The sequence below is a fragment of the Lonchura striata genome, chromosome 1, assembly GCF_050655825.1.
Source record: "Lonchura striata isolate lonStrDom1 chromosome 1, ASM5065582v1, whole genome shotgun sequence".
NCBI lineage: Eukaryota > Metazoa > Chordata > Aves > Passeriformes > Estrildidae > Lonchura > Lonchura striata.
Genome location: NC_140703.1, coordinates 20,296,422 through 20,322,789, shown reverse-complemented (window position 1 = coordinate 20,322,789; position 26,368 = coordinate 20,296,422). Strand labels below are relative to the sequence as shown.

Below are 26,368 nucleotides of genomic sequence, written 5' to 3'. Positions count from 1 at the left end.
GGGGCGCGGCGGGGCGGTGGCTCGGGGCGGGCCGGGCCGGCGGAGGCGGCGGCGGTCGCTCCCCGTTAATCGCCGCTGGCAGCGCCGGCCGGGGATAAAACCCGGCCCCGCGGGAGCCCCCAGGCTCCCCTCGGCCTCCTCCGCCTTTTCTCGCCCCCCGGGCGATGTGCGGTGCGGCGGCGAAGTGAAGAAGCGGCGCCTTCTCCGTCCTCTTCCTCCTCCTCCGCGCGACCATGGGCGACTGCGGAGCCCCCGGGGACGTGAACTCCAACGTGCTGGTGGCCCGCAGCACCGGGGACGCGCAGCTGGACAAGGCGGTGTGGCAGTGGCTGAGCTGGGACAAGGTGGGCGAGCGTCGGCAGCTCCGCGGCGAGCGCTGCCCGCGCCCCTCCCGGCGCGACAGCGGCTGCGACACCCCCGTCCCTGCGCGGGGACTCCCCGCTGCCTCCCTGCCTGCCTGCCTCCCTCCCAGCGCAGCCCTGCCTCCGGCCGGTGCCGGGATGGGCGTGGATGGGGCCGTCCTGGCACCTGGAGCACCGGCCATGGCTCATTGGGCACAGATGGGTACTGATGGGACCGTCCTTGATTGATTGCTTGATTGATTCGGATTTGGCCACTCAGACAGTGTGCTGTTCGAGGGTATTTTGCTCATCCTGTCGTTGAAAGGGTTACGTTGGGTTTTTTTAGGGTTTTTTTGCAGCTGGTTTGTCCAACCATCATGGCCTAAAAAAATACCTTGATGATGGGGAGGGTAAGGTAGCAGTGCACCAGTGGTTTGGGCTTCTGACTGCTTTGCCTTAATTTTTAGGTTTCTCCCTCCTGAACCTCTTTTGCTTTTATATTTATTAACTAGGACCACCCGTGTGTTTGTTCTGTTCCCTCCTCAATTTTATCCTGCTAAGATGAAAGCGGGAGGGCTGCTTTCAGGCAGGTGCCACCTGATGGCTCCAAGATAAGCTTTCTCCTGCCTGTAAATGTGCTCTCTCCTGCCGGCTTTGCCGAAATTAACAGGTGCCATCTGCACCTCCTGCGCTTGGAGCTGCTGCTGTGAAAATATCCGGGAACAGCAGCCTGGGGGAGGGAAGGAGTGCAGGAAGGAAACAGTATTCCTGATAACACATTTGATAACCCAGGGTCAACTCCAGTAAGTATTTTATTTTAATGACGTCTTGTTAGTGTATTGAAAGGCTTCTGTTGTTTTTTAACAGGTTGTTTTGTCTTTCCTTGGGGGGCTGTAATTAACCAGTGAAATGCAAACGCAGGGTCAGTGTGAGTGTACCTGTTCGCCCTTGCTTCCCCAGGTGACAAACATCACCTTTCCTGCTCGAACTTGGAGCATTCAGGACTACTTGGAGAGGTTTCCAAGAGAAATCTGACAACTCAAAGTTACCGGGAGGAGGAGGACTGGGGGCTGCTTGCTGGGGCCAGGGGTCGTTCAGGAAAGGTGTTAGCCAGCCAGGGGAAGGTGTTGTGGGAGGGAAGGCAGGGAGAAAGCAGGGAATGTGGCAGGGGCAGGGATTGCTGGTCCAGTGCCCTGCTGTTTTCCCACAAGCTGAGGAAGTGGGACCTTTGGTGCTTATCAGCCTTGACCCCCCATTCCCACCCCCAGCTTCCTGAGCTGCAGGGATTTTTGCTGCCTCTAATAAAGGAAAAATCTATGCACTGCGTTCCCAGCTGCGGGAGGCTTTTGTCCTCCAACTTAATTGAAAATCGTTGTTTGTAATTAATTACCAGAGCTGTGCTCTGTGTCCTTTGTGGCTTGGGTGTTGGTGCTCACCTTGCCCAAAGCCCTGGGTGGGTGGAGGAAGCCTGGCTGTGGGATGAGTGTCCTGCTTTCCTGCCCTTCTCACCAGCCCCCTGCATTTTCACCAGTGCCCCTGGCATTCCCCCCTTGCCATCCTCCCTCCTGGGTTACTGCTTTGAGCCAGACTTGGAGGCACAAGGCAGAGCTTTTGAGCAATCCTCCTTGGTAAAGTATGTCAACAACTAGTAATTGGTCTCCACTTTCTCCCTTTAATTCCCTTTCATCCACTTCCTGATTTTCCTATTTTACTTCCATGTGTGCCTCTGGTTTCCTGAGGGAGCCTGGCTTGTGTGGCAACTGCTCCTGCCTGGGCTACCTGGGGAGGCTTTGGCTCCTGAAAGGCACTGCTGGAACTCTACACAGTGGGGAGAGCTGGAATTCATTACCCAGGAGCTGTTTGTTCATTCATTGAATCCTCCCTTGGTTTTACTCGTTCATGGGCTCGGGATCCCTGTCTCAGCTGCAGTGTGCAGGCTTCCTCCTTCCTGATTAGGTGGTTCTGGGGTGCTTTTGAGCTGTCCCTCGATGTTCTTCTAATTTTTGTGGCTTTTGAGATGCTTTCCAACAGGAAATGGACATGACAGTTTGAGACCAGTAACTTGATCCAGTTATTTACTTGAAATATTTTTGCTTGTTGAGACTTCTAAGTGAATTTTTAAGAATAACATTGGGGTAAATGAAGGCCACAGAAAAATTCACTGAAGCTCAAACCAACTTGAGGCTTTTCACCTTCCTTCAGCTACACATGCATAGAGTGTGCAAAACAACAACAACAAAATTGCTGTGGGTAGTAAATTATTTTGACAGAGTATTAGCTTTGAAGCCTAACTCCGGTGGTAAGTGCCCGTGATAAACATGATTGGGTGTGAAAGAGCCATAAGAAATACCCAGCTAATGGCCTTGTCTTTATTTCCCCACTTGTTCCAAGTGTTGAACCCTGTTGAGCCACACAAGTGTGATTCTGCCTCAGCAGGCAGCTGTGCACTACATGGCAAGCTGACAATTTGGCAGAGAAGATATATATTTTTTCTTTTTGCTTAATAATATTTCAAACCTCTCTGAAATGTGTTGCAGAGTCTCCTGCAGGTTGTGACCCCAGAGTTCTGAATCTGGCAGTGATTTCTTATAAACAGGTTTTTTTAATATATAATGAATATTTTTAGAGGGAAAATAATTACAGAACTATTAATAATTAAATAGTTAAAAATATTTTTCTGGTGTTTATGTGAGCACAGGACAGTGTTCAGTATGTCACCCACACAGCAGCCTGGCTGACTGTGTCCCCAGTGTTTGATTTCCATTTCTCTATGACCAGGAATGGGAATTACTGCAGGGAGGGTTCTGCCAGGCTCGCTGTCTCTCCTCACAGCCTGGCAGTGATGCCAAGTCCTGCTCCCTGGGGTGTTCTGGGGACAGGTCCTGGGCATGGCAGGGAGAACACAGTTTGGGCTCTGCTCCTTCTGCATTCCCACCTATCCATGGCATGCCTCAAAGGTGCTGGAAAATCGGGATATCACTCAAAACGGCCATGTGTTGGTGGGAACTGGGGGAGGGCAGAGGGACAGTCCTGGCCAGGGGAGGAGCAGGGATTCCCTGTGGCAGTGCCAGCTTGCCCATCCCCAGCCCAAACACCAGCCAGACCCCTGTGCTGCTGTCCCTTTCCTGCCCCAGCAGGGTGTGTTCAGGCAGCACTAGTCTCTCACAGGGCTGCTGTCACCTTATCTGTCACATCCTTGTGCAGCTGGCCATGGGCAGGAGCCTTGTCCAGAGGCAGCTGGCGCCTGTTGCCTCTTGATTGTGGCCTGGCCTTTGTAGGCTGTGCTAAACATTTACAGATGTGTGCTCCACAGACACCAGGGACAGCATGGACATAGATTAGGTAAGTGTACATTATATATATTGGGTCAGTATCATTTAGTTATTATATACACCTTTATATTGGTCAATATAATTTTTATTATCTACACATTTATAGTGGGTCAGTATCATTTTTTTATTATATGCACCTTTATAGGGGGTCAGTATAATTTATTTATTAGCTACCCCTTTAGAGTGGGTTAGTATCATTTATTTATTAGATATACCTTTATATTAGGTGTCCTAGATTTGTGTACATATATGTGTCTACTAGAGAGGTATCATGTGTTTATTTATACAAGTATTATGAAGTAGTCCTGGTGTTTGAGGAGGGTGATCAAATAAAAAAATGTCTAGATGATCAAATAAACCAATATCTATTTTCTATAGAGAGCATCCACCTACTGCTGGCCTTCAGGTGGAAGCCTGCAGCCTTTGAGCCAGGCACTCCCAAGAACTGGAATTGCTCTGTTAGAGCTGCTGGAATGCAGGCATGCCTTAAAGCATTGCTTTTTGGAGAGCTGACTATTTCTGTATCAAACAGCCTCCCTTATTTCTGCTGAAGACAGGAAGCTTTAGGCAGTTTTGTATCAGGTAGATTTTTTTAAAGGATATTAATTAATCATTCAAACATTGTATTCTAAAATCTCTAAGGAACTTTTATTTTTTGCTCTTGGGAAGATGAACCATCACAAAAGCCCCCATGAGACCTTCAGCTGTATGACCTCATATCATAACTACCAAGCAAGCCAGCAAAACCTCTATTTTATTTTTTTTTTTTTTTTTTCGGGGTTTGCAGTGGGGTTAAGTGTCAGCAGTGGAATTCCCAGGTCAGGGTGGCAGATGGTGCTCAGAGCCAGGCTGGGTGTTGCAAGAAGCTCAACTGGGCCACAGGATGTGAAGCTCCAGCTTGGGATAACAGGGCAAGCTGGGAAGCATAGGAAGGAGTAAAGGTGATGCCAGGCTGGGATAGGGGCAGTCAGGGGGTCAGGCTTATCCAAGCTTGGAGATTTTCACTTGTAACTTTTTTCTCCTCTAGTTTCTGCAGCTTCAGCTTAACTGAATGTGACCTGGGCAAATTAAAATGTTACTCAGGTGCTGGTTTGGCCAACTCATTTTTATTCCTTAGGCAATTAAGTTTCTTCAGTCAAAAATGCTTGTTAATCTATTTTTAAAAGAAATGTTTGTGGTCTTGCTCGAGTATTGCCTGAGTTTTGCAAAGCTCCATAAACTATAGGATGTGTAATTTCTATTCTGTTTTTTCAGGAAGCAATGCAGTGTGTCCTAAAAAGCTGTAGAGGATGCTGTGCAATTTAATAACTGTATTTTAAAGCCAAGCCATGTGCTGTCACAGCGTGAAATGAGGTTCTCAATACTCTTGCCTTAGACTCTTCACATCAGTCATTTGTTTTCTGGTTGGCTGCGTATGAACAGCTGAGAGAGAAACTTCCACTTTTGCAGTTGAACATCTATTGTGCCCCATTGTTTTGCTTTCTTTTTAGACCTGTGTTTAGCTGTGTAGTGAGCAATGCCTTGCTTTGGTTGCCAGGCCATCCAGGAGCCTGGACAATAATGGCTTACCTTTTATTTCAGAGCACACAGAAATAAAAATAAGAAATAAAAAGTGATTTGAAATTCACATGTTGAGTGTTCAGGATCTGCTGTCAAGCTGCAGGAATTATTTCAGATTTTTCAGTGCATTTTATTGATGATTTTTTTCTTCCAGTGAATGTGCCCAGCTCATGGCTTTGTGCTTTTCCCAGTCCTGCTGAAGAGCCTCCCCCTGTCTGTGAGGAGTGTGTTTCCAGTGCTGCTGGAGCTGGCTGACCTCTCTTTTAAATGTCAGAGGAGCCTCACCCCTGCCCTGCATATTCCATTTGCCTTTTCTAACCTTTCCTTGCCACTCTGCTTGAGGCAGCACGGTTTTGGAGGAGCACTTGTGCCTCCAGAGCTGTGTTTTACACCTCTGCAGTTTTCTCCAGCTGTGTGAGCACTGCCTCTCACTGCTTCTGCTGTGTGTATGGGATCTGGGAAGTGCCCTGGCCAAACCGGCTGTCAGTAGGCAGGCAGAGCTGCTTGGTGGCCAGATTAATTCAGTATTAGTTGGATAGCTGCGAACAGGCAGTAGAGGTGTGCAAAGCTGTGATGGTAGTGTGGATTTAGGGAAATCCTGCCTAAGCAAGGGGGATCAGTCGGGGTAAGGATCCAGCCTGCTGCAAAAGACCCTGTCCACTCTTGGAGGGGTTTAGGAGCCTGGTCCAGTGCAAGGTGTTCCTGCCTGTGGAATGGGCTGGTCTCCAAGGACCCTTCCAGCCCAAACCATCCTGTGATTTTCAGGGTTTTACTGTGCCTCTTTCCTGTGGGTGGGGAGGAAGGAAATGCTGCTTCGAGGTTTGGATTTTTGTCAGTCCTCCAGGGGCAAAGATTGGCAGTGGAATTGTTGTCTGCCCTGGAAAAACCTGTTCCAAAGGCACTGCTCCTCAGGCAGAGGGGCTGGCAGGTGTCTTAATGACCAGACAATCACATCACCACATCAGTGGCAACAGGAGCTCTTGAGTCCTTTGTTAATAATGATAATATGGGAATAACGTAAGAAACGAGGTCCAGTGGAGGCTGCTGCACATGCTTTTTATAGGATAGGAGGGATTTGCTCTGGGAATTACCTCAAACTGATGAGCATGCACAGTTGAGCCCCTGATTCCAAGCACTGAACGAGGACCTTCACCTTCCCTTGCAGAACCAGAAAACGAAGGAACAGATTGAGAGCCTGCTGCAGGATGGGAAACACAGGGAGCTGCGGGAGCGCCTGTGCTGCCGCCTGAGCTTCGGCACGGCCGGGCTGCGCTCGGCCATGGGAGCGGGCTTCTGCTACATCAACGACCTCACAGTCATCCAGTCTACCCAGGTGAGCTGGGCATGGCTCTGGGGCAGCCTCTGCCCCATGGGATCGGCTGCAATCCTCTTGAAACCCCCGAGGTGGGTGGGAGCATGGAAGGCTCAGTGCTCAGAGGAGATGAGGTGGCTTGGAGAGCTTTGGCTGGGCTGGAGTTTGGCCAGCGGTCACTCTGCTACACAGCCCCAAAGTTGGAAGTCTTGTGAGCTGCCGCAATAACTTGTAATACTTGTGGTACAGTATAGAAATACTCGTAGTATTTCACAAACAAAACAACAAAAATAACCCAAACAAAAGAAGCAAAGCCCCAGCCAAACAAAAATTTTCTTTTGTTTTCAGCACAAGTTGTGGACCTATATGGACTGAGTATATTTCATCTCCTGAAACAGTTTATTTGTGCCCACCTCTAGCCTTCACTGTTGGAAACAGAGTGAGCTGGTATATTTGAAGCCCTTGTGCTTAGGAAATCAACAAAATGTTTGTTAGGACAAGACTGACTTTTACCTATTTTGACAGATAATTTTTGTAGAAAATATGTTTCAGCTGTATTTAGCAAGGCTTGGTTAAACCCCTCATTTAATACTGTGCACCCAAACTTTTCTGCTGGTTTCTCTTGCAGGCTGATGCTCTAACATCCCTCAGGACATGTGACTGAAATAGCGCTTTCTGCTGGCCTAGGGTGGAGGGATGTGCTTAGAGCTTGGAACAGCTGGGACTCTCCTAAGCTGTTTGCCATTCTGCTGTCTGGGTTGTACAACTGGAGCCCGCACTCTCGTGGAGAGGCTGAATTCCAGTACTGTTTATGGAGGCTTTGTTTTGCAGTGTGGGTTTGCAGCCCAGCCTTCTCTCTGACAGTTCTGCTCTGCAGTATCCTCTTGACTCTAACAAAAAGCTTCCTTCAGGTGTCTGACCTGCAGACTGGACACATCCTAGGATGATTCTTCCTTCCCTTCTGCCCTACCTGCTGCAGGTGTGCCAGCCTCTGCCAAAAAGGCTGCAATGGCAGGAACAGGTCCAAGCGGACTTTGCAGAGGGAGCAGATTAAGAAAAAGGGTTTTAACAGTCAACATTTTGCTGCCAATGGGGGGATTGTTAAAAGCAGCCGAGCTGCTGTGGGAAGGCCTGTTTCCTTGGCAGCAGAGGAGGTTTTTGGGAGTGAATTCCCTGCTGCTGGGTTTAGGGGTGCTGGCTGTTGCCTGCTACCTTTGTGGCTTGGGCTGGCGGAGTGTGGGGCTGCTGGCTCAGCCATGCTCCTGGCACAGAGGGAAAGCTTCCCTTTTGCTGGGCAGGGAATGCTTTGGCAGGCTCATTGTCATCAGCACTGCTGGTTTTTGGGAGTTCCAGACCGGGTGTGTGTGCTTCTGCTCCCTCTGCACAGCTGCTATTTTTAGTTGTTTATTAGAGCTTCAGATCAGGCTGGGGGAAGTGGATTGGAACTTGTTTCTGAAGCAAACTGCAGTGGATTTTGGCTTTGTTTGAGCATTCATGTTCTTCAGAAGCTGAGGCAGGAACAGCTCTGCTGAACCTGGTGTGTGCACAGGCAGCCCTGGCTCTCTGGGTTTGCCGTTGCCTGGGACAGGAATAAATGGCCAGCAGGCTTGGGTGTAATTAATACTTCTTCAGTTAAAATAAGCTGTAGTGAAGTTGCACATATGTTCTGTGTCCTTCATTTGAGCTGATTTTTTTTTTTTTTTTCATTTGCTCTTCATTTGATTTGATTATATTGATACTATGAAAAGTCAGATCTAGGAAGGTGCAGAATATTCAGCAGTTGCTGTGGACTCTGCTGAAAATTGCAGGTACATAAACTCTGTGTAAAGCCCAGGTTCCCTGGCTTCTGTTCTACTTTGATGCATGTCCAGGTGCTTTTATTGGTGGGGAAGAAACCTGTCACTGAGCTCCACAGTGACAAAACCAGCCAGCTTCGCATCAAGGCATTTCCTGCTGCTTAAAAAGCAAAGATAAAGGTAAAAGATGAAAATTTTAAATGCTGGGCATTATAAAGCTGTTCCTACCTCTCTGGATTTCATCAACCAAAAATCTATTTCATTCATGATGCCATCACTCTTCCCTCACTTTTCTTTTGAGCTCGAGCATTAGAGACTGGACATGCTGTAGATGTAGACTTGTTCTGTTCCATGGATTTTGCAACAGGAAATCACCTGAACCGAGCCGTGGGAGAATGGGAGTCACCTGAGGAGAATTTTTGGCTTAGATCTTAGTGCTGACACCTGCTAATAAGCCATTAATGAGATGCACTTGTGCCTCCTTCAGAAGTGGTGGAAGTTTAATAGCAGAAGTAATTAGGGACACTATCAAAACCTGAGTCTTGTTAAAGGGAAATAGAAATTCTTTATATTGAGAATCTTTTCCAAGAGAGGACTTAACACCAGAGGTGCTGGAATTCCTAACTGCCCTTGGGGCACCTGGGAGAAGATGGGTGTGAGCTCAGGTGGAGGGTTTAGACAGTGGAGAGGCTCTGTACTCACTTGCTCACCAACATTTGCTGATTTTATTTCCTGCAGCTTTCATAACAATGTTTAGATAGCAGGCAAGCCCTCTAGGACTGAGAGAACTTCAGGTGTGGAGTCTCTGTCTGAACTTAAGGGGCTCATTTGAAGCAAACTGCTCCATAGCAGAAAGTAAAGACATTCCTGTTTTTCTTCATACAAAATCTTAGCCTAAGTAAGGGGTCTGTTATAAGAAATGTGCTGTTCATGTCTTTAGATGTTATTCAGGTTGCTCAAGTCAACTTGAGGAGTTTTTCCCATTCTTCTCTCTCCTCCTGGCAGCTGATCTTCCCACCCAAGCTATTTCCTGATTTTTAGGCAAATTTAGGACCGACACTTTGGGAACAATGTTGAAAATGTTTGACTTGTTCTGTGGACAGAGAGATAAAGACCAGGCTGGCACATCTGATATTGCCTGAGGGGATGGACTTCCAAAACATGGGTTTTTCTCAATTCAGTTTTGAGAAGACGATTTGAATAAATGAAGCTACAGTATGGATTGAAAATGAGTGTTTGCTTCTTGAGGGTTTGTTGTTGTCCTGCTCACTTTTATTTCCCACAACAGTTTCTCTGGTTACTTTTTCAGTGAACACTGGGGGAAAGCCACTGCTGTTTTTGTGAATATTGTTATGGATGCGTTTGAGCTGTATTTTACCTACTGACATTATCCATCCTTTGTGCAAGATCACCTTTAGTGTTTGTGTGTGCTGCAGCCCAGCTAATTATTTTCTCTTTTTTTTTTTTTTTTTTTGTTCCTCCAGGGGATCTACAAATATCTCGAGAGAAACTTTTCAGACTTTAAGCAGAGAGGCTTTGTTGTTGGCTATGACACACGAGGTCAGGTCACCAGCAACTGCAGCAGTAAGAAGTATGAGTATTGCTTACATTTGCAAGACTAGAAATGAAATTGTGGCTTTAAATGTGTTCTGTCGTGTCAGCACTCTTTCTCTTTGCTTGGGGTGAACTAGGCACACTCTTTCCTCTCCCTCAGTCCATTGCAACAGTAATGAGGAGAGGCTGGGATTAAATCCTTTGTGATACCAGTTTGCCAGCAAAGGAGGAGTACAAGGCTGCTTGCTCCACCAGAGAATTTACAGATTAAATGCACAAGAATGTTAGGCTTAATGTGCCTAGAGGGAAATTTGAACATGAAGGTAAATTTAGAGTATTAACATCCATCTGGAAACCCCTAAATATTAATGTACTTTTTACACTGTCATTCTCTGGTATTTCACACCTGATTTAAGCTTGCTTGGGTGGGGGGGGACAATTCCATCTGCAGCCTGCTATAACCCAGTGTATTTTCACTTTGAGGGGATTTTACCTGGAATGCTTAAAATGTAGGCTTCCAGCAATGGAACTGTGCCCTTGGCAAGGAAAGGGGAGAAAATTGCTTCCTGTATTCTCTAAGGAATCTTAATCCCTTGCTGGGGAGAAAAACACATGTGAGGATGGTATGCTGTGCAAAAAAGCCAGCCCAGTACCTAGTTTGTATTGAGGCAATGAGAAGTTAATTGTTGTAGTTACTGTTGTAACTAACAGTTCTTTTTTTCTTAGTAGTATTTATGTTTTGGGGATGAAGAAGTCCAGTAGAGCACAGAATGCAGGGAGTCTCTCCTCTCCTCTGGGCCTCAGGATGTGTGTGGCCCATTTTCCCCAGATTTTGGTGTGAGGAGTTTAAACTCACTGGTGATACTGAGCTTTCAAACCCAGACTGTGTGGGTTAGACACAGTCTAAAAATGGGAAGGTGTAAGAGAGATGTTCCTTTTTTGCCCCTCAAAGCCTGCCCTTCAGCCTGGATGGTTTACAAGGTTCCTGACTGTGTGTTTCTCCTGTCCCCTGGCATCCTACACCCTTCCAGCAGTGCTGAAATCCAGCTGAACTCCCCCAAAAGAGCTCCCAGGGGGAGCAGAGTGCTTTACTAGCGCTGTGGGATGGCAGGTCACACAGCTGTGTCCTGTAGCTGAGTTGGTGTGACCCAAGCAGAATTTTAGTAGCTTCAGCTTGGAACTGAGCTCTCAGACCCACCCAGGTGGTCTCAGGTGACATTTGACGTGTGCTGTAGGAACTCTCAGTCTGTGGGGTTGCTGCTGATGGAGAGAAGCAAGTCAGTACTAGTGCTTGGCTGTGAGAACAAGGCAGCAAGGTGAGCTTACCCCATTTAATATCTCCTCTGTTTTGCTTCTGAGACTACCCTTTATCTCCTGGGCTGTGCAAAAGAAGCTTGATATCTGTTACTTGGAAGAGAATGAACCTCCCTGGTGCTTAAAAGGGCAAGTTTATAATAAAGTGAGAATTAGAACTATGGACACTGTTCTTGTTTCTAAATATTCTGGAATGAAGGGTGCTGCTTTGCAGCAATATATTTTAGGATTAGATCTGCTTCCTGGGCATTGTCTGAAAGTGCTGAGCTGGGCTGGAAAAGGAGCCTCATGTGGGATACCAAATCTTTTTCCAAACCTGCTGTTGCAGACAAATGGTACTTCAAACTCTCTTGAAAGCTGGTTCTGTCCTTGAGCTGAGGGTTGGGTGTTCTGTGTATCTGTGTGGGACATCTGCTTTGTTTGGGTGAGGGGCTGAAGTGCCTTGCACTGCCCAGGCAGCAGCTGAAAGTGCTGGCTCACATTTTACAACCTGGAAACTCTGACCCTGACAGTGCAATTTGTAGGATACCACTCCAAGCATAAGCCAAAAAGTAGTGGAGTGCCTTAAGAAACAAGTGCCTGGAGGTGACCGGAATTCCATCTTGCTCTTGGGCTGTCCTGGGGAGCTGGGGTGACTGAGTGTTTTCTTTTTCCTGTTGGTAGGCTTGCAAAGCTCACTGCAGCAGTCCTGCTGGCAAAAGATGTGCTTGTGTATTTCTTCTCCACCTATGTCCCTACCCCCTTTGTGGTGAGTCACATTCTCGTCCTATTGTTGCAGCACACAGTTATGGGAGTATTTGAATTTACTAAAAAAGAGAGCTTCAGTTTTCTTAAATTCTGTTTAACACAAAAATGGAGGCTGCTTGGTACACTTGGCTCTTCAAGGAGGCTGTTACAAGGATGTCACCAAATTCCTCAGTGCCTCTGCTTTTAAGATATCAAGAATAGGCTCTTCCAGTCATGGGAGCTTTTCTGTGCGTGGTTGTAAATCCTTGCTTGTATTCCATGAGCTCTCCCAACATGCTGTGTGTTCTATGGATCCTGGTTTGAGGGGAGGACTGGAATGCCTGGAGAACCTGTGACTTGTTCTTCAACAGGCCTTTCTGTGAATTCCTTTGTTCTGTTTCAGCCTGTTTCCAAGGGCTCCTGTAATCTCAGTGTAGACTTTTGGCTGGTCACTTAAGGATTTTTGCAATTGTTAAAAAAAGGAATGTTTTTCTGGAGTGGAGTTAGAGCCAGTTTTCTGCTGCTGGCTGCAGGAGACAGAGCGTTGGTGTGTGTGGTTTTCAGATGGGCTGGGGCAGGGTTGCAGGCAGCCCTGGTGTGCTGGGGCAGTGTTTGTGGCAGTTTGTGCTGAGGGCTTTCTCTGCTCCTTTGCAGCCCTATGCCGTGCAGCAGCTCGGGGCCGTGGCTGGGGTCATGATCACTGCATCCCACAACCGCAAGGAGGACAATGGCTACAAGGTGAGGCCAGTGTCACCCTGCCCTGCCAGGGACAACTTTCCCTAGCCCAGGCTGCTCCAAGCCCTGTCCAACCTGGCCTTGGAACCCTCTGGGATGGGGCAGCCTGTGCCAGGGCTCCCCTTTCTGTGTGTGTCCACTGGAAGAATAACTTATGTAAAATAATTAATCCTTCTACAGCCTGGCACACTCCTCTGTGATGAGAGCATAGGAGCACACGGTTTGTGTATCTTGAACATAAATATGTAAGGACATTCCACGGAGTCTTATCAGCAGCTGAAGAAGTGCTCCAGCAATTTGTGTGTTAGCTGTTGAGGCTTAAAACTCAGTTTAAAATTAAGCCAGAACTGAGGTGCATTCATGCACACAGTAGGGGACTGTGCTGAAGATGAGAATGATTTAAGAGTGGATTAATAAAACAAGGTAGCATTGTGTTGTTCCCTGGTTTTCTGGGCATTGAAACGGGGGTGGTGGCAGGGGGGTTGCTTCACTTGAAAATCAAAGCCTGGGACAATCAAATCATCCACAACATTAAGTGCTTTAACTGAGTTTAAGTGTTCTGAGTATTTCCTTCCTCAGCTCTGTAAGAAGCTGAACTAAACTCTCAACTTTAGCTGAGCATTCTGAAAGCCCTGTGGCAGGTCAGTGAGTGAGGAAAGGCAGAGAGAGCTCCCGGGGGTGATTGAACTGCTCTCACCTTCCCTGGAACAAGTTGTGAAGTTTTTCACCAGCCTTTGCTTCTGCTTAGCTGGAGCAATGCGTAAGGAAAGAAGCCACATGAATTTCCCAGGTGCTTCATTTGTCAAGAAGCAATTTTGTTTGTGTCTTCTGATACACAGCAGTTTACTTCTGCCAGGACCCTGGTGTGTTTCCTGGTTTTTCCCAAGAGCTGTTCCATCTGTCACAATTTCCCGTGTGAATTTCAGCAGCTTCTGAAGGTTTTGGGCAATGTTAACTGAAGGTGAGAAAGCAAAGGCAGATCATCTGAGCAGAGTCTGCACTGTGAGCCCAGCCGTGCTGTTGGCAACAGAGTGTGGGAAAGATGGCCTCTAAATCTTTAACAAAGGCTTTATTATATTGTAGCTGAGCTTAGATACGGTGTTTCCACTCTAGAGGGTGTTTCCAGCCCAGAGATTAGTGTTGTTCAGCCATGGAAAAATACGGACCTTGGCACACTGCTTATCTGTTTTGCTTTGGGTTCAAAAACAAGCTGTGTTCCTTTTCCAAGAGGAACATCAGCCTTGGAGAGGGTGATACTTTTCTAGTGTTAGTTTGCACTCCTTGATACAAGTGCCTGGTTTTGGTTTCTCACATCCTGATATTTCAGTTCAAATTATTACATTTGAACAATTATTACTATTATTTGTGAAATCAGACTGCGTTGCTGTGTTAGCTCCATTTATCAGTTGTGAACTTAGAGGTTCATGCTGGATGATTCCAAATGAGAATGTCTTGAGAATCAAGCCAGTCAGATGCTGATTTCTCTGTATGGCTTAGCAGAAAGCAGGTGGAATCCTATAGCTAAAATAATGTATCAGGTTAATAATCTTCATAATTAAACTGTCTTGTTTTCCTTCAACTTACCCCAGGTTTATTGGGAAAATGGAGCACAGATCACCTCTCCTCATGATAAGGAAATTATAAAATGCATAGAGGAGTGTGTTGAACCCTGGAATGGCTCTTGGAATGAAAGTCTGGTAGACACCAGTCCCCTCAGACAGGATCCTCTGAAGAAAATTTGTGACAGCTACATGGAGGACCTGACAAAGATCTGCTTTCATAGGTATTGTATAAAGCAAAAAGTGCCTGAATTGTGTTTTAAAGTAAGCTGTGGGTTGCATGTGGAAAAACTGACTGTAGATAGACTTCACTGTGTTCCCTGAGGTGCCTTAAAATTCAAGGGTCACCATCCTTAGGGTTAAACAGTTTGAGAATAAAGCAGCTGCCTTTGGGGATTAAGTTACTGTGAAACATTCCAGTGGAAACCATTTAATGCAAGTGAATATGCTCTGAGAGTTCTGAATAAAATGCAGAACTTCAAAGTGAGGTGCACATGCACAAAACAGATTCAGTCTAAAGGTTAGGTGGGGCAGAGGATAAGAATAAAAGGAGGAGGATGGGTGGCATGAAGCAGATCTGGAATAACAGAGTTTAAGGTGGTGGAAGAGTTTGAGTCTTGGGAGACTTTGATCTGTTTCGGCAGAAGGTAAATACTTCATTTTCCGGGAGAAGCAGCTTTAATCCAGCAGTTTCTAGTGCAAAATAAGCACTTTCACTCATTCCTTTGAAATTAATGCAGGAATCAGCAGAACAGTACACAGAGGAACTGCAGTTTACTTTGCTTTCCCTGATGAAAACAGTCTTGTTGAAGAGCTGAGATACTACTGAAGCTGTGTTTCCTCCTCAGGGAGCTGAACATGCAGAGCAGTTTGAAGTTTGTCCACACCTCTTTCCATGGAGTTGGCCATGACTATGTTCAGTTGGCTTTCAAAGCCTTTGGGTTCCAGCCCCCCATTCCAGTCCCGGAGCAAAAAGATCCAGACCCAGACTTCTCCACTGTCAAGTGCCCAAATCCTGAAGAAGGAGAATCTGTGCTGGTATTTTGATTTCTATTTCATCTGATTTCCGTGGGGAAGAACAGACTGAGGAAGAGAACAGGGAGAACCTGCTTTCTGTTCTGTCAACACAGTGGACAGTCCATGGGAGGTTTTTCTTTCACTGGGTGTTAGATGGAAGTAGGGAGGCTGTTAGTTTATTTACTCTTACGTTTTGGATTTTTTAATCCTTTCTTCTCCCACCAGGAACTGTCACTGAGGCTTGCAGAGAAAGAAAGTGCAAAAGTAGTAGTGGCCACTGATCCAGATGCAGATCGTCTGGCAGTGGCAGAACAACAGGAAAAGTAAGTGATGGGACCCTTTTCTGTGTCTTCCTGCAGAAAAGGTGGTGAGAGCCACAGAGCGGCCCCAAATGGTTGCCAGACACAGGCCTCCAATCCACTCCTTTCCTTGGGTATATGGATATTTTTCCTTCTAGTTTTATCCTTTGGTATAGCTCAAAATGCATTTTAAATCAGTTCACCCATCAAAGAGTCAATTAAATGCTTACTGGTGTAATAGTAAATGGCCAAATAAAGCTCAGCTGAAAACAGAATGATTACTAAAGACAGTAAAATCCTTTGTTTTGCTGTGTTTTAATTTAGATCAGGCCAACCTTCCTTGGTGGTTGTCATGGGCTTTTTTGGTGGAGCGGGTTTTTTTGGTTTGTTTTGTTATTTTTAATTTTAATCCTCTGTTTTCCCCTGCTTGTTCATATTGAACAGAAATTATTTTTCTCCCACTAACAGGCCCCAGTTCTGATGGTTGTGTAAGTAAAAGCTGAGCAGGCTCTGCCTGGCTGCAGTGTTCAGGCTGCCTAGACTGCTCTGTGTGGATCAATTCCAGACAGCTCTCCTGTTGCTGGGTCATCAAAGGCCTGAGCTGCCAGAGAGGAGACCCTGGGGAGTGCCTTTGGGCTCTGGGCTTGTAAATCCTTGAGGTGTGATAGGTGTGGAATCTGTCAGTACAGTGGCTTTGCCTAGAGCAGCTTTTTAGTGCTATGCTCACATTCTGTGTTCAGTGACTGCAGAGTTCCTGCTCAGTGACTGCAGAATTCCTCTCCTCCAGCCTTGACCTTGCCTCTCTGGGTGTTCAGTGCCTGCAGGGTTCCTCACCTTGCCTCTCCCTGCAGTGGCTGCTGGAAGGTGTTCACGGGCAATGAGCTGGCAGCCCTGTTTGGCTGGTGGATGTTTTCCTGCTGGAAGGAGAACCGCCCCCAGGATGCTGACATGAGGAATGTTTACATGCTGGCAACCACGGTCTCCTCCAAGATTTTGAGGGCAATTGCACTTAAAGAGGGATTTAACTTTGAGGTGAGTGTGGGTTGTGTGGTGTTGGCTCTATCCGAACCCCTGCTGGTGACCTCATGGAGTGAAAAGTGGGCAGGGGACTCCCAGGCTTCTGGCTGGGAATTCTGAGGGATTCCAGCTTGCAGAGAAGGAAATCAGGCTTGTGTGGGTGAAAGAACTATCCCCTCAGTGTTCTGGGACTGGGAGATCAGTGTGGGCAAAGCTCAGTCCCAGGGACACAAATTAACACCTGAATTGCAGGTAACAGGATATCATATATATATTCAGATAACCACAGCTGTGGTTATCTGTGGCTCACTCTGAGTGTTGATGGGTTTGTAGGAACTTGGAGGTTACACAATGGCCCCTCAGGTGCCTGTGCCAGTGGGTTTTGAATTTAGGTTTACTTCAGGCAGAGGAACTCCTGTGTTCAGATCATTAATATGCAGCTTTAAGAACCTGCTAAAAAAGAAACTGGGGGTGCTCCCCCAAGACTGACAGTTTAGTTCCTGCATCACATAAAATGGTACTCCTGTTGGATGTTAGCCAGAAGAGAGTGAAGTGCCCAAGATCATAGCACAAGCAGACAAAGGGCCAGGCCTTGTTTATATGTGTCTTAATTAAATCCATGTACAATAGGAATAAATATTTTGCCAAAAAATGAGGAACATAAAATTGAAAATAACTCTGAAAACCATTTTGAGTGACTGGCCAGGTAATCTTAATCAGGGTTCCTTGTCAGTTCCTATAGTGGATTTGGTTCTCTCTCTAAATATAGTTCATTTTTTTTTAATTGGAAAAGGACATAATTGACTGAAAGAAAAAGAGAAGCTAGGAATTTACACAACCTCTTGGCCTTCTCTAGAAGCTCCTCTTTCTTATTTATAATGTCCTTCCCTCCAAGAAAAGCTGTTTCTAGGCTTTTGACTGCTTTTGCATGATTTATGTAAAAACCCCCCAGAATAGTGCTCTCCCCTCCCAGCACCTAAAAGTGTTGCTTTTATATTTCTGTAGCTTTTCCTCCTGAATTACTGTGTCTCATCTGATGAGCAGCACAGATGATCTAATGTGATCTGAGCGCCAGAGTCCCTGACACAATTTTTCCTTGGTTTGGTACTTGTGTCCTAGTTGAATATCCATTAAGAAAACCCTTTCCAGTGGCTCTTTGCCTTGGACTCCTCATCCTAACTGAAGATGTGGCTTGTCTGATGCTTCTTTACTGTCCTTATTCTGCTTGTCAATTAATTAGATTTAAATTTAAGGAAATCACTTTAAAAGAACTAGAAAAACCATCCTTAAGCTTTAGTGTTTTGACTCTGCAGCAGGCTTTTCCATTGACCTTAAAATTCAAACTACATTGTTATATTTTCACTTTGGTTGATGTTTTGGTTTTTTGTGGTGTTTTTTTTTTTTTTTTTTTTATTAGTGTGAAGTGAAGGAAACAGTGGCTATTCTTTCAACTGAAGCTAATTTGAAAATATGTATTTTAAGCCTTCCTTTCCCCTCCCCTCCCCTTTTTAGGAAACACTCCCTGGTTTTAAATGGATTGGAAGCAGAGTAAAAAATCTCCTAGACAATGGAAAAGAAGTTCTCTTTGCATTTGAGGAGTCTATTGGTATGAGTGCTGGTATACCTTTAAACTGTTGAGAACTGAGGGTGGGAATGTGCTCAGGAGGGACTGAGCTATGAAATCAAACACACAGACAAAGTGCTTTATTTTTATCCTAGTAGTTCATAGCATTGATATTTTGCTCTCATCAATTTGGCGTGCCAACTCCCATAATAAATGGTATCTGACTTGCTGATGTTGGTGTTTTGCTTATCTTCCCAGCTCTATAACCCCCAAGTTCATTAGATTTCTCCTGCATATGCAGCAATAAAGCTGCCTCCATGTACTGGTCAATTTCCCTTTACAGGATCAAAGGTTAGAGTTTCAGTCAGGTGAATCAGTGTAATAATCTGTCAGGTTATTTCTCCACAATCCCTTTTTCCTTCCTAGGCTTCATGTGTGGCACATCAGTGCTGGATAAGGATGGAGTGAGTGCAGCTGTGGTCATTGCTGAAATGGCAACTTACCTGCAGGGCCAGGGCCTGACCCTGGCACAGAAACTCGTTGACATTTATGAGATGTGAGTGGTGTTTTTCATATTGGGATATTCTACTCCACTGTTTCAGAGCTGGGAATCATCTAAGGAATATTTACTTAAATATAAATATATATATAAGTAAATGTTTGTGTCCCTCGGATGTTTTCTCATTGTAAGCTGCTGTGGGGTTTTTTGTTGTAGGATGGATTACAGCCCATCACTGGTGCAGATATCACAAGGGGCTCCAGGAGGGCTGGAGAGGAATTTGGGACAGGACACAGGGAATGGCTTCCCACTGCCAGAATGAATCTGTGACAGAGCAGGAAGGAATGGCTAGGGATACAGTCCCAGCGATAAAAGAAGGGTGTGTTTGTCAGAATTAACCCCTGTACTGAGATCTTTTGGGTACCAAATGTGCTAAAACCCTTTGAATCTTAGAATTGAAAACATTAATCTGCTTGTAGGTATGGGTATCACATATCCAAGACTTCCTATTTCCTGTGCTATGAGCCTCACACCATCAAAAGGATATTTGAGCGGCTGCGGAACTTCGATGGTCCTCAGTCTTACCCCAAATGCTGTGGGGCTTACAACATCCTGCATGTCCGAGACATCACCACGGGCTACGACAGCAGCCAGCTGAACAAGAAGTCGGTGAGTGAGAGTGTTTGTGCAGAGGAGGGTCTGCAGAAACTGGAACGCACAGGGAAGGAGGCAGCTGTGTGATGTGCTGGTGATTCTGATGCAATGACCTCTGTTGACTCCCTGCTCCTGCAGCTCCTGAGCTCCCAGGGGCTGCTGCAGTGGCAGTAAGGGGTTGCTGTGATTTTGTAGGTGCTGCCAGTGAGCAAGAGCAGCCAGATGATCACGTTCACCTTCCAGAACGGCTGCGTGGCCACGCTGCGCACGAGCGGCACCGAGCCCAAGATCAAGTACTACGCCGAGATGTGTGCGCTGCCCGGGCACAGGTCAGTGCCCCAGCAGGGCACCAGGAGGGGGCTTAGCATCTGCTGCAGCTGACTGCTCTCACACACCCAGTTCCCCAGTTACTCAGAGTTAAAACTGCTCAGGTGACAAAGTCACAGAGTTGGTTAGGTTAGGAAAGCTCCCTGAAATCAGAGTCCAACCTGTGACCAGCCCTCACCTTGCCAACCAGACCAGAGGGCTGTCACATCCAGGCTTTTCTTTCACTCCTGAGGTTGTGCTGCTGCTGAAGAGAGTGGGAGCCCACCTGGCTGCAAACACAGCCTTTGGGAATCTGCTGTTACCCTGAGCTGTGGGAGAGGAACTAGATGTTGTTCACCTGGGTTGAGCTGCTTCCAGTTTAAAAGTGATGGGGGGGAATCCATATTATGGAACCATGGAATGGTTTGTGTGGGAAGGGACCTTAAAGACCATCTCGTTCCATCCCTTTGCCATGGGCAGGGGCACCTTCCCCCATCCCAGGTTGCTCCAGGTTGTGGGGTGGGACAGCCACAGCTGCTCTGGACAACCTGTGCCTGTGCCTCACCACCTGATTATTGTACTATTAATTGAAATTAATTTAAAGGAGAAAAAGGCCACTAGAGGGCGCTAGGCACCATCTTTAAAAGTCCCTTCCAGCCCAAGCCCTTATGGGATTCCATGATAATCCTGCTGAAAACAGGAGTCCCTACACCTGGTGGGGTAGGAAACGCAACAGGGCAAGTTCATCCCCATCAGCTCTTGCTGTTTATTTATTTATGTTTGGGCATTTCCCAGACCTCTGACCTGGGCCTGTTTTTTCCTGCAGTGCCAGAAGTGTGCTGGAAGAAGAGCTCCAGAAGCTGATTGAGGCTTTGATCGGGAATTTCCTGGAGCCTGCCAAGAACGGGCTGACCTGGCGCTCTGCATAGAGCCCGCTGCTGCAGGAGGCACGGTGTGGAACAAAGGACCCAGGAGCAGAACCACACTCATCTCTGTGTGTGTGTGTTTTAAACAGCTGCATTCTTTTTCTGTAAAGAAGAAGCGTTCTTTTATCAGGCTTTTCACCAAATTGGGATAAGGAGAGGAGGTCAGAGGAAAGAGTAGCATTTATTGTTGCAGTTCTCAGTCCCTTTGACCAAAAGTTTAATTAACCCACACCAATGCAAATGAATTGCCCTAGTACCTTTGAGGCAGCTGAGCTTAGCTGCTACATTTTGTCCTAAACTCAGTTCAGGTACCTAAAACACATCTTTTTTTTGTGTGTGGAAAAGTTTTAAAGTTTTAAAGGGAGTGATCACTCCAAACTCACAACAAAGGCTGCTTCTTCCCTGCAGCTCTGAGACCTTCCATGCAGGTCTGCACTTCCAAAAGCATCAAAGCAGAGCTCAGCATTTCTTGTTTAGGCAAATTGTTGACATTTTTCAGCTATTTAAGAATTCCTCTGTTGGTCAAGTTGTTCTTGGGCATTGTAGCTTTCCTGTGTGTGTCTTAAAATAATTGGCAATGAAACAATAGTGGCAACAGCTGCAGCTTGGGGTTGGAATTGCCTGGTGCCTTTCCAAGGCTTCCAAAGGAGCAGGAACTTGGTCATTCCTTGTTAAAATGGCCCTTTCTGACTACCACAGGCTCTGTAGCTACTTTTTTGTCCCACATCTCTGAAGGATCTGAAGTGTTCTTGATTTTCTGTATTCATTACTTCGAATGAAAATGCCAGTCAGTGACTTTTTGGTTTTTGCTGGCCTGTATTTATATTGTCTGTGTATTAAAAAATACAAAACCAAGGAAGAAAGTGGAGATGAGGATGAGACTGACAAGTTACTAAATTTTGATTTTTTTTTTTTTTAAATTTTGCCATGCACTGTCAGGTAATTTTGCAAATTCTGTTATTCCCTATCTTGAAGGGTAAATTTTTAACAGCTTCTCTCATTTGTTTTCTCCCTTTGCTGAAGTAGCAAGTGGGACTTGTAATCACATTTTCCAAGAAAGCCACCCAAACCAATACTCAAGTTCTCCTTGTGGTTATTTTGGATTTTGGACAATAAAGGCTGTGTTTTGGCACAGGAGAGCTGGTTCTGGAAGTTCCCTGCTGTCACTGGCAGGGAGAAAAGAAAACCAGTAGCAATTCAGTGCTGGGTTTTCTCTCTGTTGGAGATGATGGGAGAAGCCCCCAAGGTGCCCTGGAGTTCAAGCTGTTGTTTTGCCACCATTGTTGCCTCTCCAAATTCAGCCTCCCTCTGATGATGCCCTTTCAGCTTGATGCCACAGGATGGCACAGGGTAGGTTTGTGTGTGTTGCCTCTCCATGGCTTCAGAGAGCCCTGAGGTTTGGGGGTTTCCTGCTGCTAGCAGCTTTGCACTATATCCGTGGAGAAGTATTTCAGTGTCTGTGAATGTATGTGTACTAGAGAAGGTCTGTGTTGCACAAGTTCTGACCTGTCACTGCTATTTATTTTTTTTTTTAATCTTGAGAAAGTATCTCCAGATTGTTCTGCCAGTGAGTGAAATGTATCTAATTCCAAAAGCTTTTTTTTTTTTTTTTTTTTTTTCTTTTTTACCTTGATTGTACATTTGACTGACATGGTGGGGAAAATAGGCAAACCCAGATACCCTCAGAGGATGCTTTTGTTGTTGTCTGTGCTGGTAGGGCTGGGAAGGCATTTCTGTCTGCTGCTTTGCCTTCAGCTCACCCAAAAAAAGGATGCATATCTGGATCCCCACTGCATTGAACTTGAAGGAGCTCTTTAGCAGAAGAGTAACCCTGAGGCGTTGAGGATTTTGTTCGCCCAGCAGTGAAGAGAACAAGTAACTTGGGACATAATTTTGAACAAACGCTGTAAAAAGCATAGTGTGTGTGTGGTGAGCCCAGCTGTGTGTTATTGTAGCAGTCATGTCTTGTGAGAGATGGCTGTGCTCCTACAAAGAGCAGGAATCTGCAGCTTCCCAGAGTTCTGCTTTGTGTCAGTCGGCAAGTGCTAGAAATTGAGAAAATGTTTTCAAAGAAGCCTTGTTAGAAGCTGGTAACTGTTCATAGTCTAACTGTCCTTAATTAAAGAAGAAAACCCAGCTGTGGCATGTTTTGTGTCTGGGATTTTCCCCATGGATAGTTCTGACAGGGAGCTGTAGCTGTAGTAATGCTTTTGGGAGGACAGCAGCAGGCACAAGGTGTTGAATGTACTTTCAGGGTATAATAACTATTTGCTGTTTTGAAACTGCTGCTACTCTTGTTTTCCTACTGTATTGGAACTGTTTGATATATTTATACTATTCCATTTGTGGAACTCCTTTATCTCCTCCCTCTGATCTCGCATCCCTTACTTCTCTTACTGTGAAAGACTGGAATTCTCATTTCCTTGCCCTGTAACATTGTAATGCATCGTGTTAGAGTTCACTTGGTTTGTGCACAGCCTTCTCAGAGTTGTCAGCTGTTCTTTCCCACTTTTCAGTTAAGAACAAAGGCTTTTCTGACTTGAGTAGAAAGCAGGTCATAGATCAGAGGGTGATGTGGATGTTGTTTCTGAGGTGCTTCCAGGTGAAATGCACCTTTTCAAAGGCTGGGCAGTGGCTAAAGCTGTGGTCATACAGCCATACAGGTGTGTTTGGTTTGGTGTTTGATAAAATCCAGAGGGCTTGGGTTTGTCCCCTGGCTGTGACAGGTTTAATTCCTGCACTGGAGTTGTGTGTCTGTGGGCCTGGCACAGGAACTCTGAGTTCAGGGCTTTGCCAGGCAACACTGAATGTCTGTGAGGCAGAGCTGGGTTTCTTACAGAGGTTGTCTTAGAGCATACAGGGTGTGGATTACATACGTGCAAGTGCTGTCCACCTGTCCCTTCCAGCCCCCCTGAGGGTGCGTGAGGGAACTGTGAACTCTGGTGTGCCAGAGGAGCAGAGAGTGCGTGACAGGCAGGGCTGGCCTGCAGTTGTGGCTCAGAGGAGCAGTGTAGCCCCACTCTGTGTTGGGCTGCTGAGGCAGCTCTGCTTCCCATGTGTCCCAGCAGGATGTAGCTCCAAGGAGCTGGGCTGGCCTTGGGCTGCAGGAGAGCTGGGATCTGGCCTGGGGAGCTCTGCTCATGTCCCTTTGAAATACCCAGCCCTCTGAGGGAGGGGAAGCACACCCTGGTGTGGTCCATGGGGTGCATGAGGAAGGCAGATCCTCTGGGGCTCCAGCTGTCCAGGTGGTGTCCATTGCTGCCTGAGGCTCCCTTGCCTGCCTCCCCTGCTCCCAAAGTTACCTGCATGTCCACATCCCTAGTGCTGCTCCCTGGCTCAGCACTTTATGTGCCCTCCCTGCCAGGCTCCTGAGGTCACTGGGGATTCCAGGTCCCATTTCCTTGCAGGAAGTGTTTGTGTGGAAGCCGGGAGAAGGAGACATGGGTTCTGCCACTTGATCTGTGCACAGCTTCAGGAGGCACCTGGATGCTCTCTAATTTTAAAACTGATACTGTTATCACTTTGTTTTGTCTTCCCCTCTGCCTTTTTGTCCTCTCCCCCACCAAGAGGGGGCTCCTTGCATGGTGACACCTGGGTGGTTACAGTCCAGCTTGATTCCCTTCACTCAAGAATGGCTTTGTACAGGTGACTGAAGTATCTCAAGTTGTATCATTCCCCTTGCCTAGAATCTCGGAGAGTTCTGAATCTGTACTCCTGTTTACCTGATGTCTGTTCTGTAACACTAGAGCGTATTACAAAGTGAGAATTTGCACTTTTCTGAAGACTTTCTGTGTACTGCTATGTGGATTTAGCTGAATGAAGTATTATAAGGAATAAAATATTCCCTTCATAATCTCAATCCAGGTTTCTTTGTCTTCTTTAGCCAAACACCTCTGCCCCAGAAGATGAGCTTGACTTGGAGGAATATCCATGTGCCACTTGGATAAGGCCTGGGAACAAGATACTGTTCAGAGCCTCCTCCTTTTGATGGCACTGAGATCTCCCTGATCATGGAGGGTGTCCCTGGGGCTGAGGGGATCCGGAGTGTCCCTTCAGTAGCAGCTGCAGCTTCAGGCCAGGGAATCCTGTGTACCTGCTGTTGTTTTTATCTGCCAAGGCTGCTATCCCTGGGCCTCTCTCCCCCTCCCAGCGCAGCACAACCACCTCTGAATTCCAGCCCATCCTCTGCAGGCCATTGCAGCGGGCTTGAAGCTGGGGAGAGGGTTGGGTTTCTTCGGACTGAAGACAGGGGAGCAGTGGCAGCACCCCGGGCACAGCAGGGACTGTAGTGGGGACACCTGGCTGAGCCACTGCTGGGCTGTCGTTGCAGCATTCAGCACTGGATGTCACTACTGGTTCCTGCAGGGGGATGGAACCCTGCGTGTCCCAGTGTGTCCCCCTCAGTGTGGGGGGCAGCCAAAGGCCAGGCAGGACCGCCGGCAGTTCAGGGTTGGGGTGTACTTCAGCAGGGAGAGTAGGACCCCAGGACACCTGCTGTCCTTGTCCCTGCTGCACACAGGCATTTCTTCCAGGACAGCATGATGGAGCTCGTGGGAGCAGTGTGGGGGACCAGAGCATCTCCTGGAGACTCCATGGCCCCTCGGTGCTGCTGGCAGGGCACCAGGACCCAGGGACACCCGCCTGGGAGCAGCCAGGGTTGCTGGAAGCCGATGAATCCTGACAGGCAGCAGTGCCTGGCTTTGCATCCGGGTCTTGTCAATTTAAATGTTAATTTGGTAACTAAATTAATTACCAATGTGCTGAGCCCAGCCCACGTGGGCTGTTCCCTGGGCTCAGCTCTCCGCAGGCGCCTGAGGCATCTCCGGAGCCAGTCCCTCCTGGATTTGCCCTGCTCGGCTGCTTCCCACTGGGGGAGGAGGACTGGACTGGTGCCCCGGGAGCTGGTGCTGGTGAAGGGCTAGGTGCTCCCTGCTGGAGCACCTGAAATCCTGTCGGAGGGCCTGGGGTGGGAGCGGGACCAACAGCCCCCAAAACCTGGTCCCCAGAGTCAAGGGGAGACCCTCAATTGCAGTTTGCTAAAAGGGAAACTGAGGCACAGGGAAGAGAGAAATGGGCTCAGGGACCCATCCTGCCCATGCACAGCAGCATTCCTGAGGCTGGGGAGCCTGAACAATTAGAAGTGATGAAGGTCATCTAAAAATAGGGATTTGTAAATGTCAGGTTGGTGAGTGGCTGGGGCATGTGCCGGGAGGACAGAGCAGCTCTGCAGGCTGCCTGTGTGTCCTTAGGCAGGACCAGGGACCTGCTCTGACCTGCCCTGGGGTGATCCTGGCTCCCTGGGAGATCCCTAAACCCCCAAGAACTAGACAGGCAGCACGAGAGGGTTTTTCTGGCTGTTTTATCCTGACAGGAGCTGCAGAGGAGCTCAGCTCTGCTTTGGATCGGAGATGAGGTGGGGGACACTGGGCCCGAACACAAGTCACTTTCCACTGGCTTTTGATAGGAGGAAACTTCAGCAAAGGCCTGAGGCCCCATGGGATGATCCCAGCCTCAGGATCTGGGTGCTGTGCTGCCAAACCACCTCAGAGATGCTTGGTCCCTCTCTCTGTGCAGACAATGGGAATCTACTGGCACAGGTACACCCAGCAGATGTCATCCCCTCCATCTCCTCCAGCCCTGCCAGCTTCCCCCTCATCCCCACAATCCCACCTGTCCCCAGCATGCCAAAAACTTGCTTAAAACAGCTGGGAACAGAGGTTTATTTGGAGAAATAATCCAGATTGGGGCAGATTAGTGGAAACATGTCCTTCCCCATCTGCCTGGGCACTGCTGTGCCAGCTCCCTGAGTGGCTGCCTGGAGCCGGGCTTGGGGAAAACACACAGGGACTTCAACCTG

The 26,368-nt window shown here is 47.3% G+C and overlaps 1 protein-coding gene across 9 annotated transcripts; it reads left to right on the top strand.

Annotated features, from left to right (window-relative positions):
* The first annotated feature begins 17 nt into the window (after positions 1-17).
* Positions 18-24,370, top strand: PGM2L1 (phosphoglucomutase 2 like 1). 9 transcript variants are annotated; one of them, XM_085568633.1, is made up of 15 exons: positions 29-344; positions 6,399-6,566; positions 9,826-9,932; positions 11,131-11,211; positions 11,873-11,957; positions 12,590-12,673; positions 14,260-14,453; positions 15,078-15,267; positions 15,472-15,569; positions 16,361-16,577; positions 18,075-18,168; positions 18,553-18,682; positions 19,105-19,294; positions 19,475-19,608; positions 20,412-24,370. In XM_085568633.1, exons 1-15 carry the CDS (start codon positions 234-236, stop codon positions 20,512-20,514), a joined length of 1,986 nt encoding a protein of 661 aa, XP_085424759.1. In that variant the 5' UTR covers positions 29-233; the 3' UTR covers positions 20,515-24,370. The 9 variants fall into 9 exon arrangements, with proteins under 9 accessions (XP_021399692.2, XP_021399691.2, XP_085424759.1 ...); XM_085568718.1 differs by lacking the exon at positions 29-344 and adding an exon at positions 447-564; XM_085568670.1 differs by lacking the exon at positions 29-344 and adding an exon at positions 496-639 and having other exon boundaries at positions 16,397-16,577.
* Positions 24,371-26,368: the final 1,998 nt, after the last annotated feature.

Excerpts from the sequence above, each read along its gene's own strand:
- PGM2L1 (XM_085568589.1), top strand. The coding sequence starts at position 511 with ATGGGGCCGTCCTGGCACCTGGAGCACCGGCCATGGCTCATTGGGCAC. Across the intron at positions 640-6,398 it reads AGACAGTGTGCTGTTCGAGG|AACCAGAAAACGAAGGAACA; the intron begins GTATTTTGCTCA and ends CTTCCCTTGCAG. Across the intron at positions 18,683-19,104 it reads CTCGTTGACATTTATGAGAT|GTATGGGTATCACATATCCA; the intron begins GTGAGTGGTGTT and ends ATCTGCTTGTAG.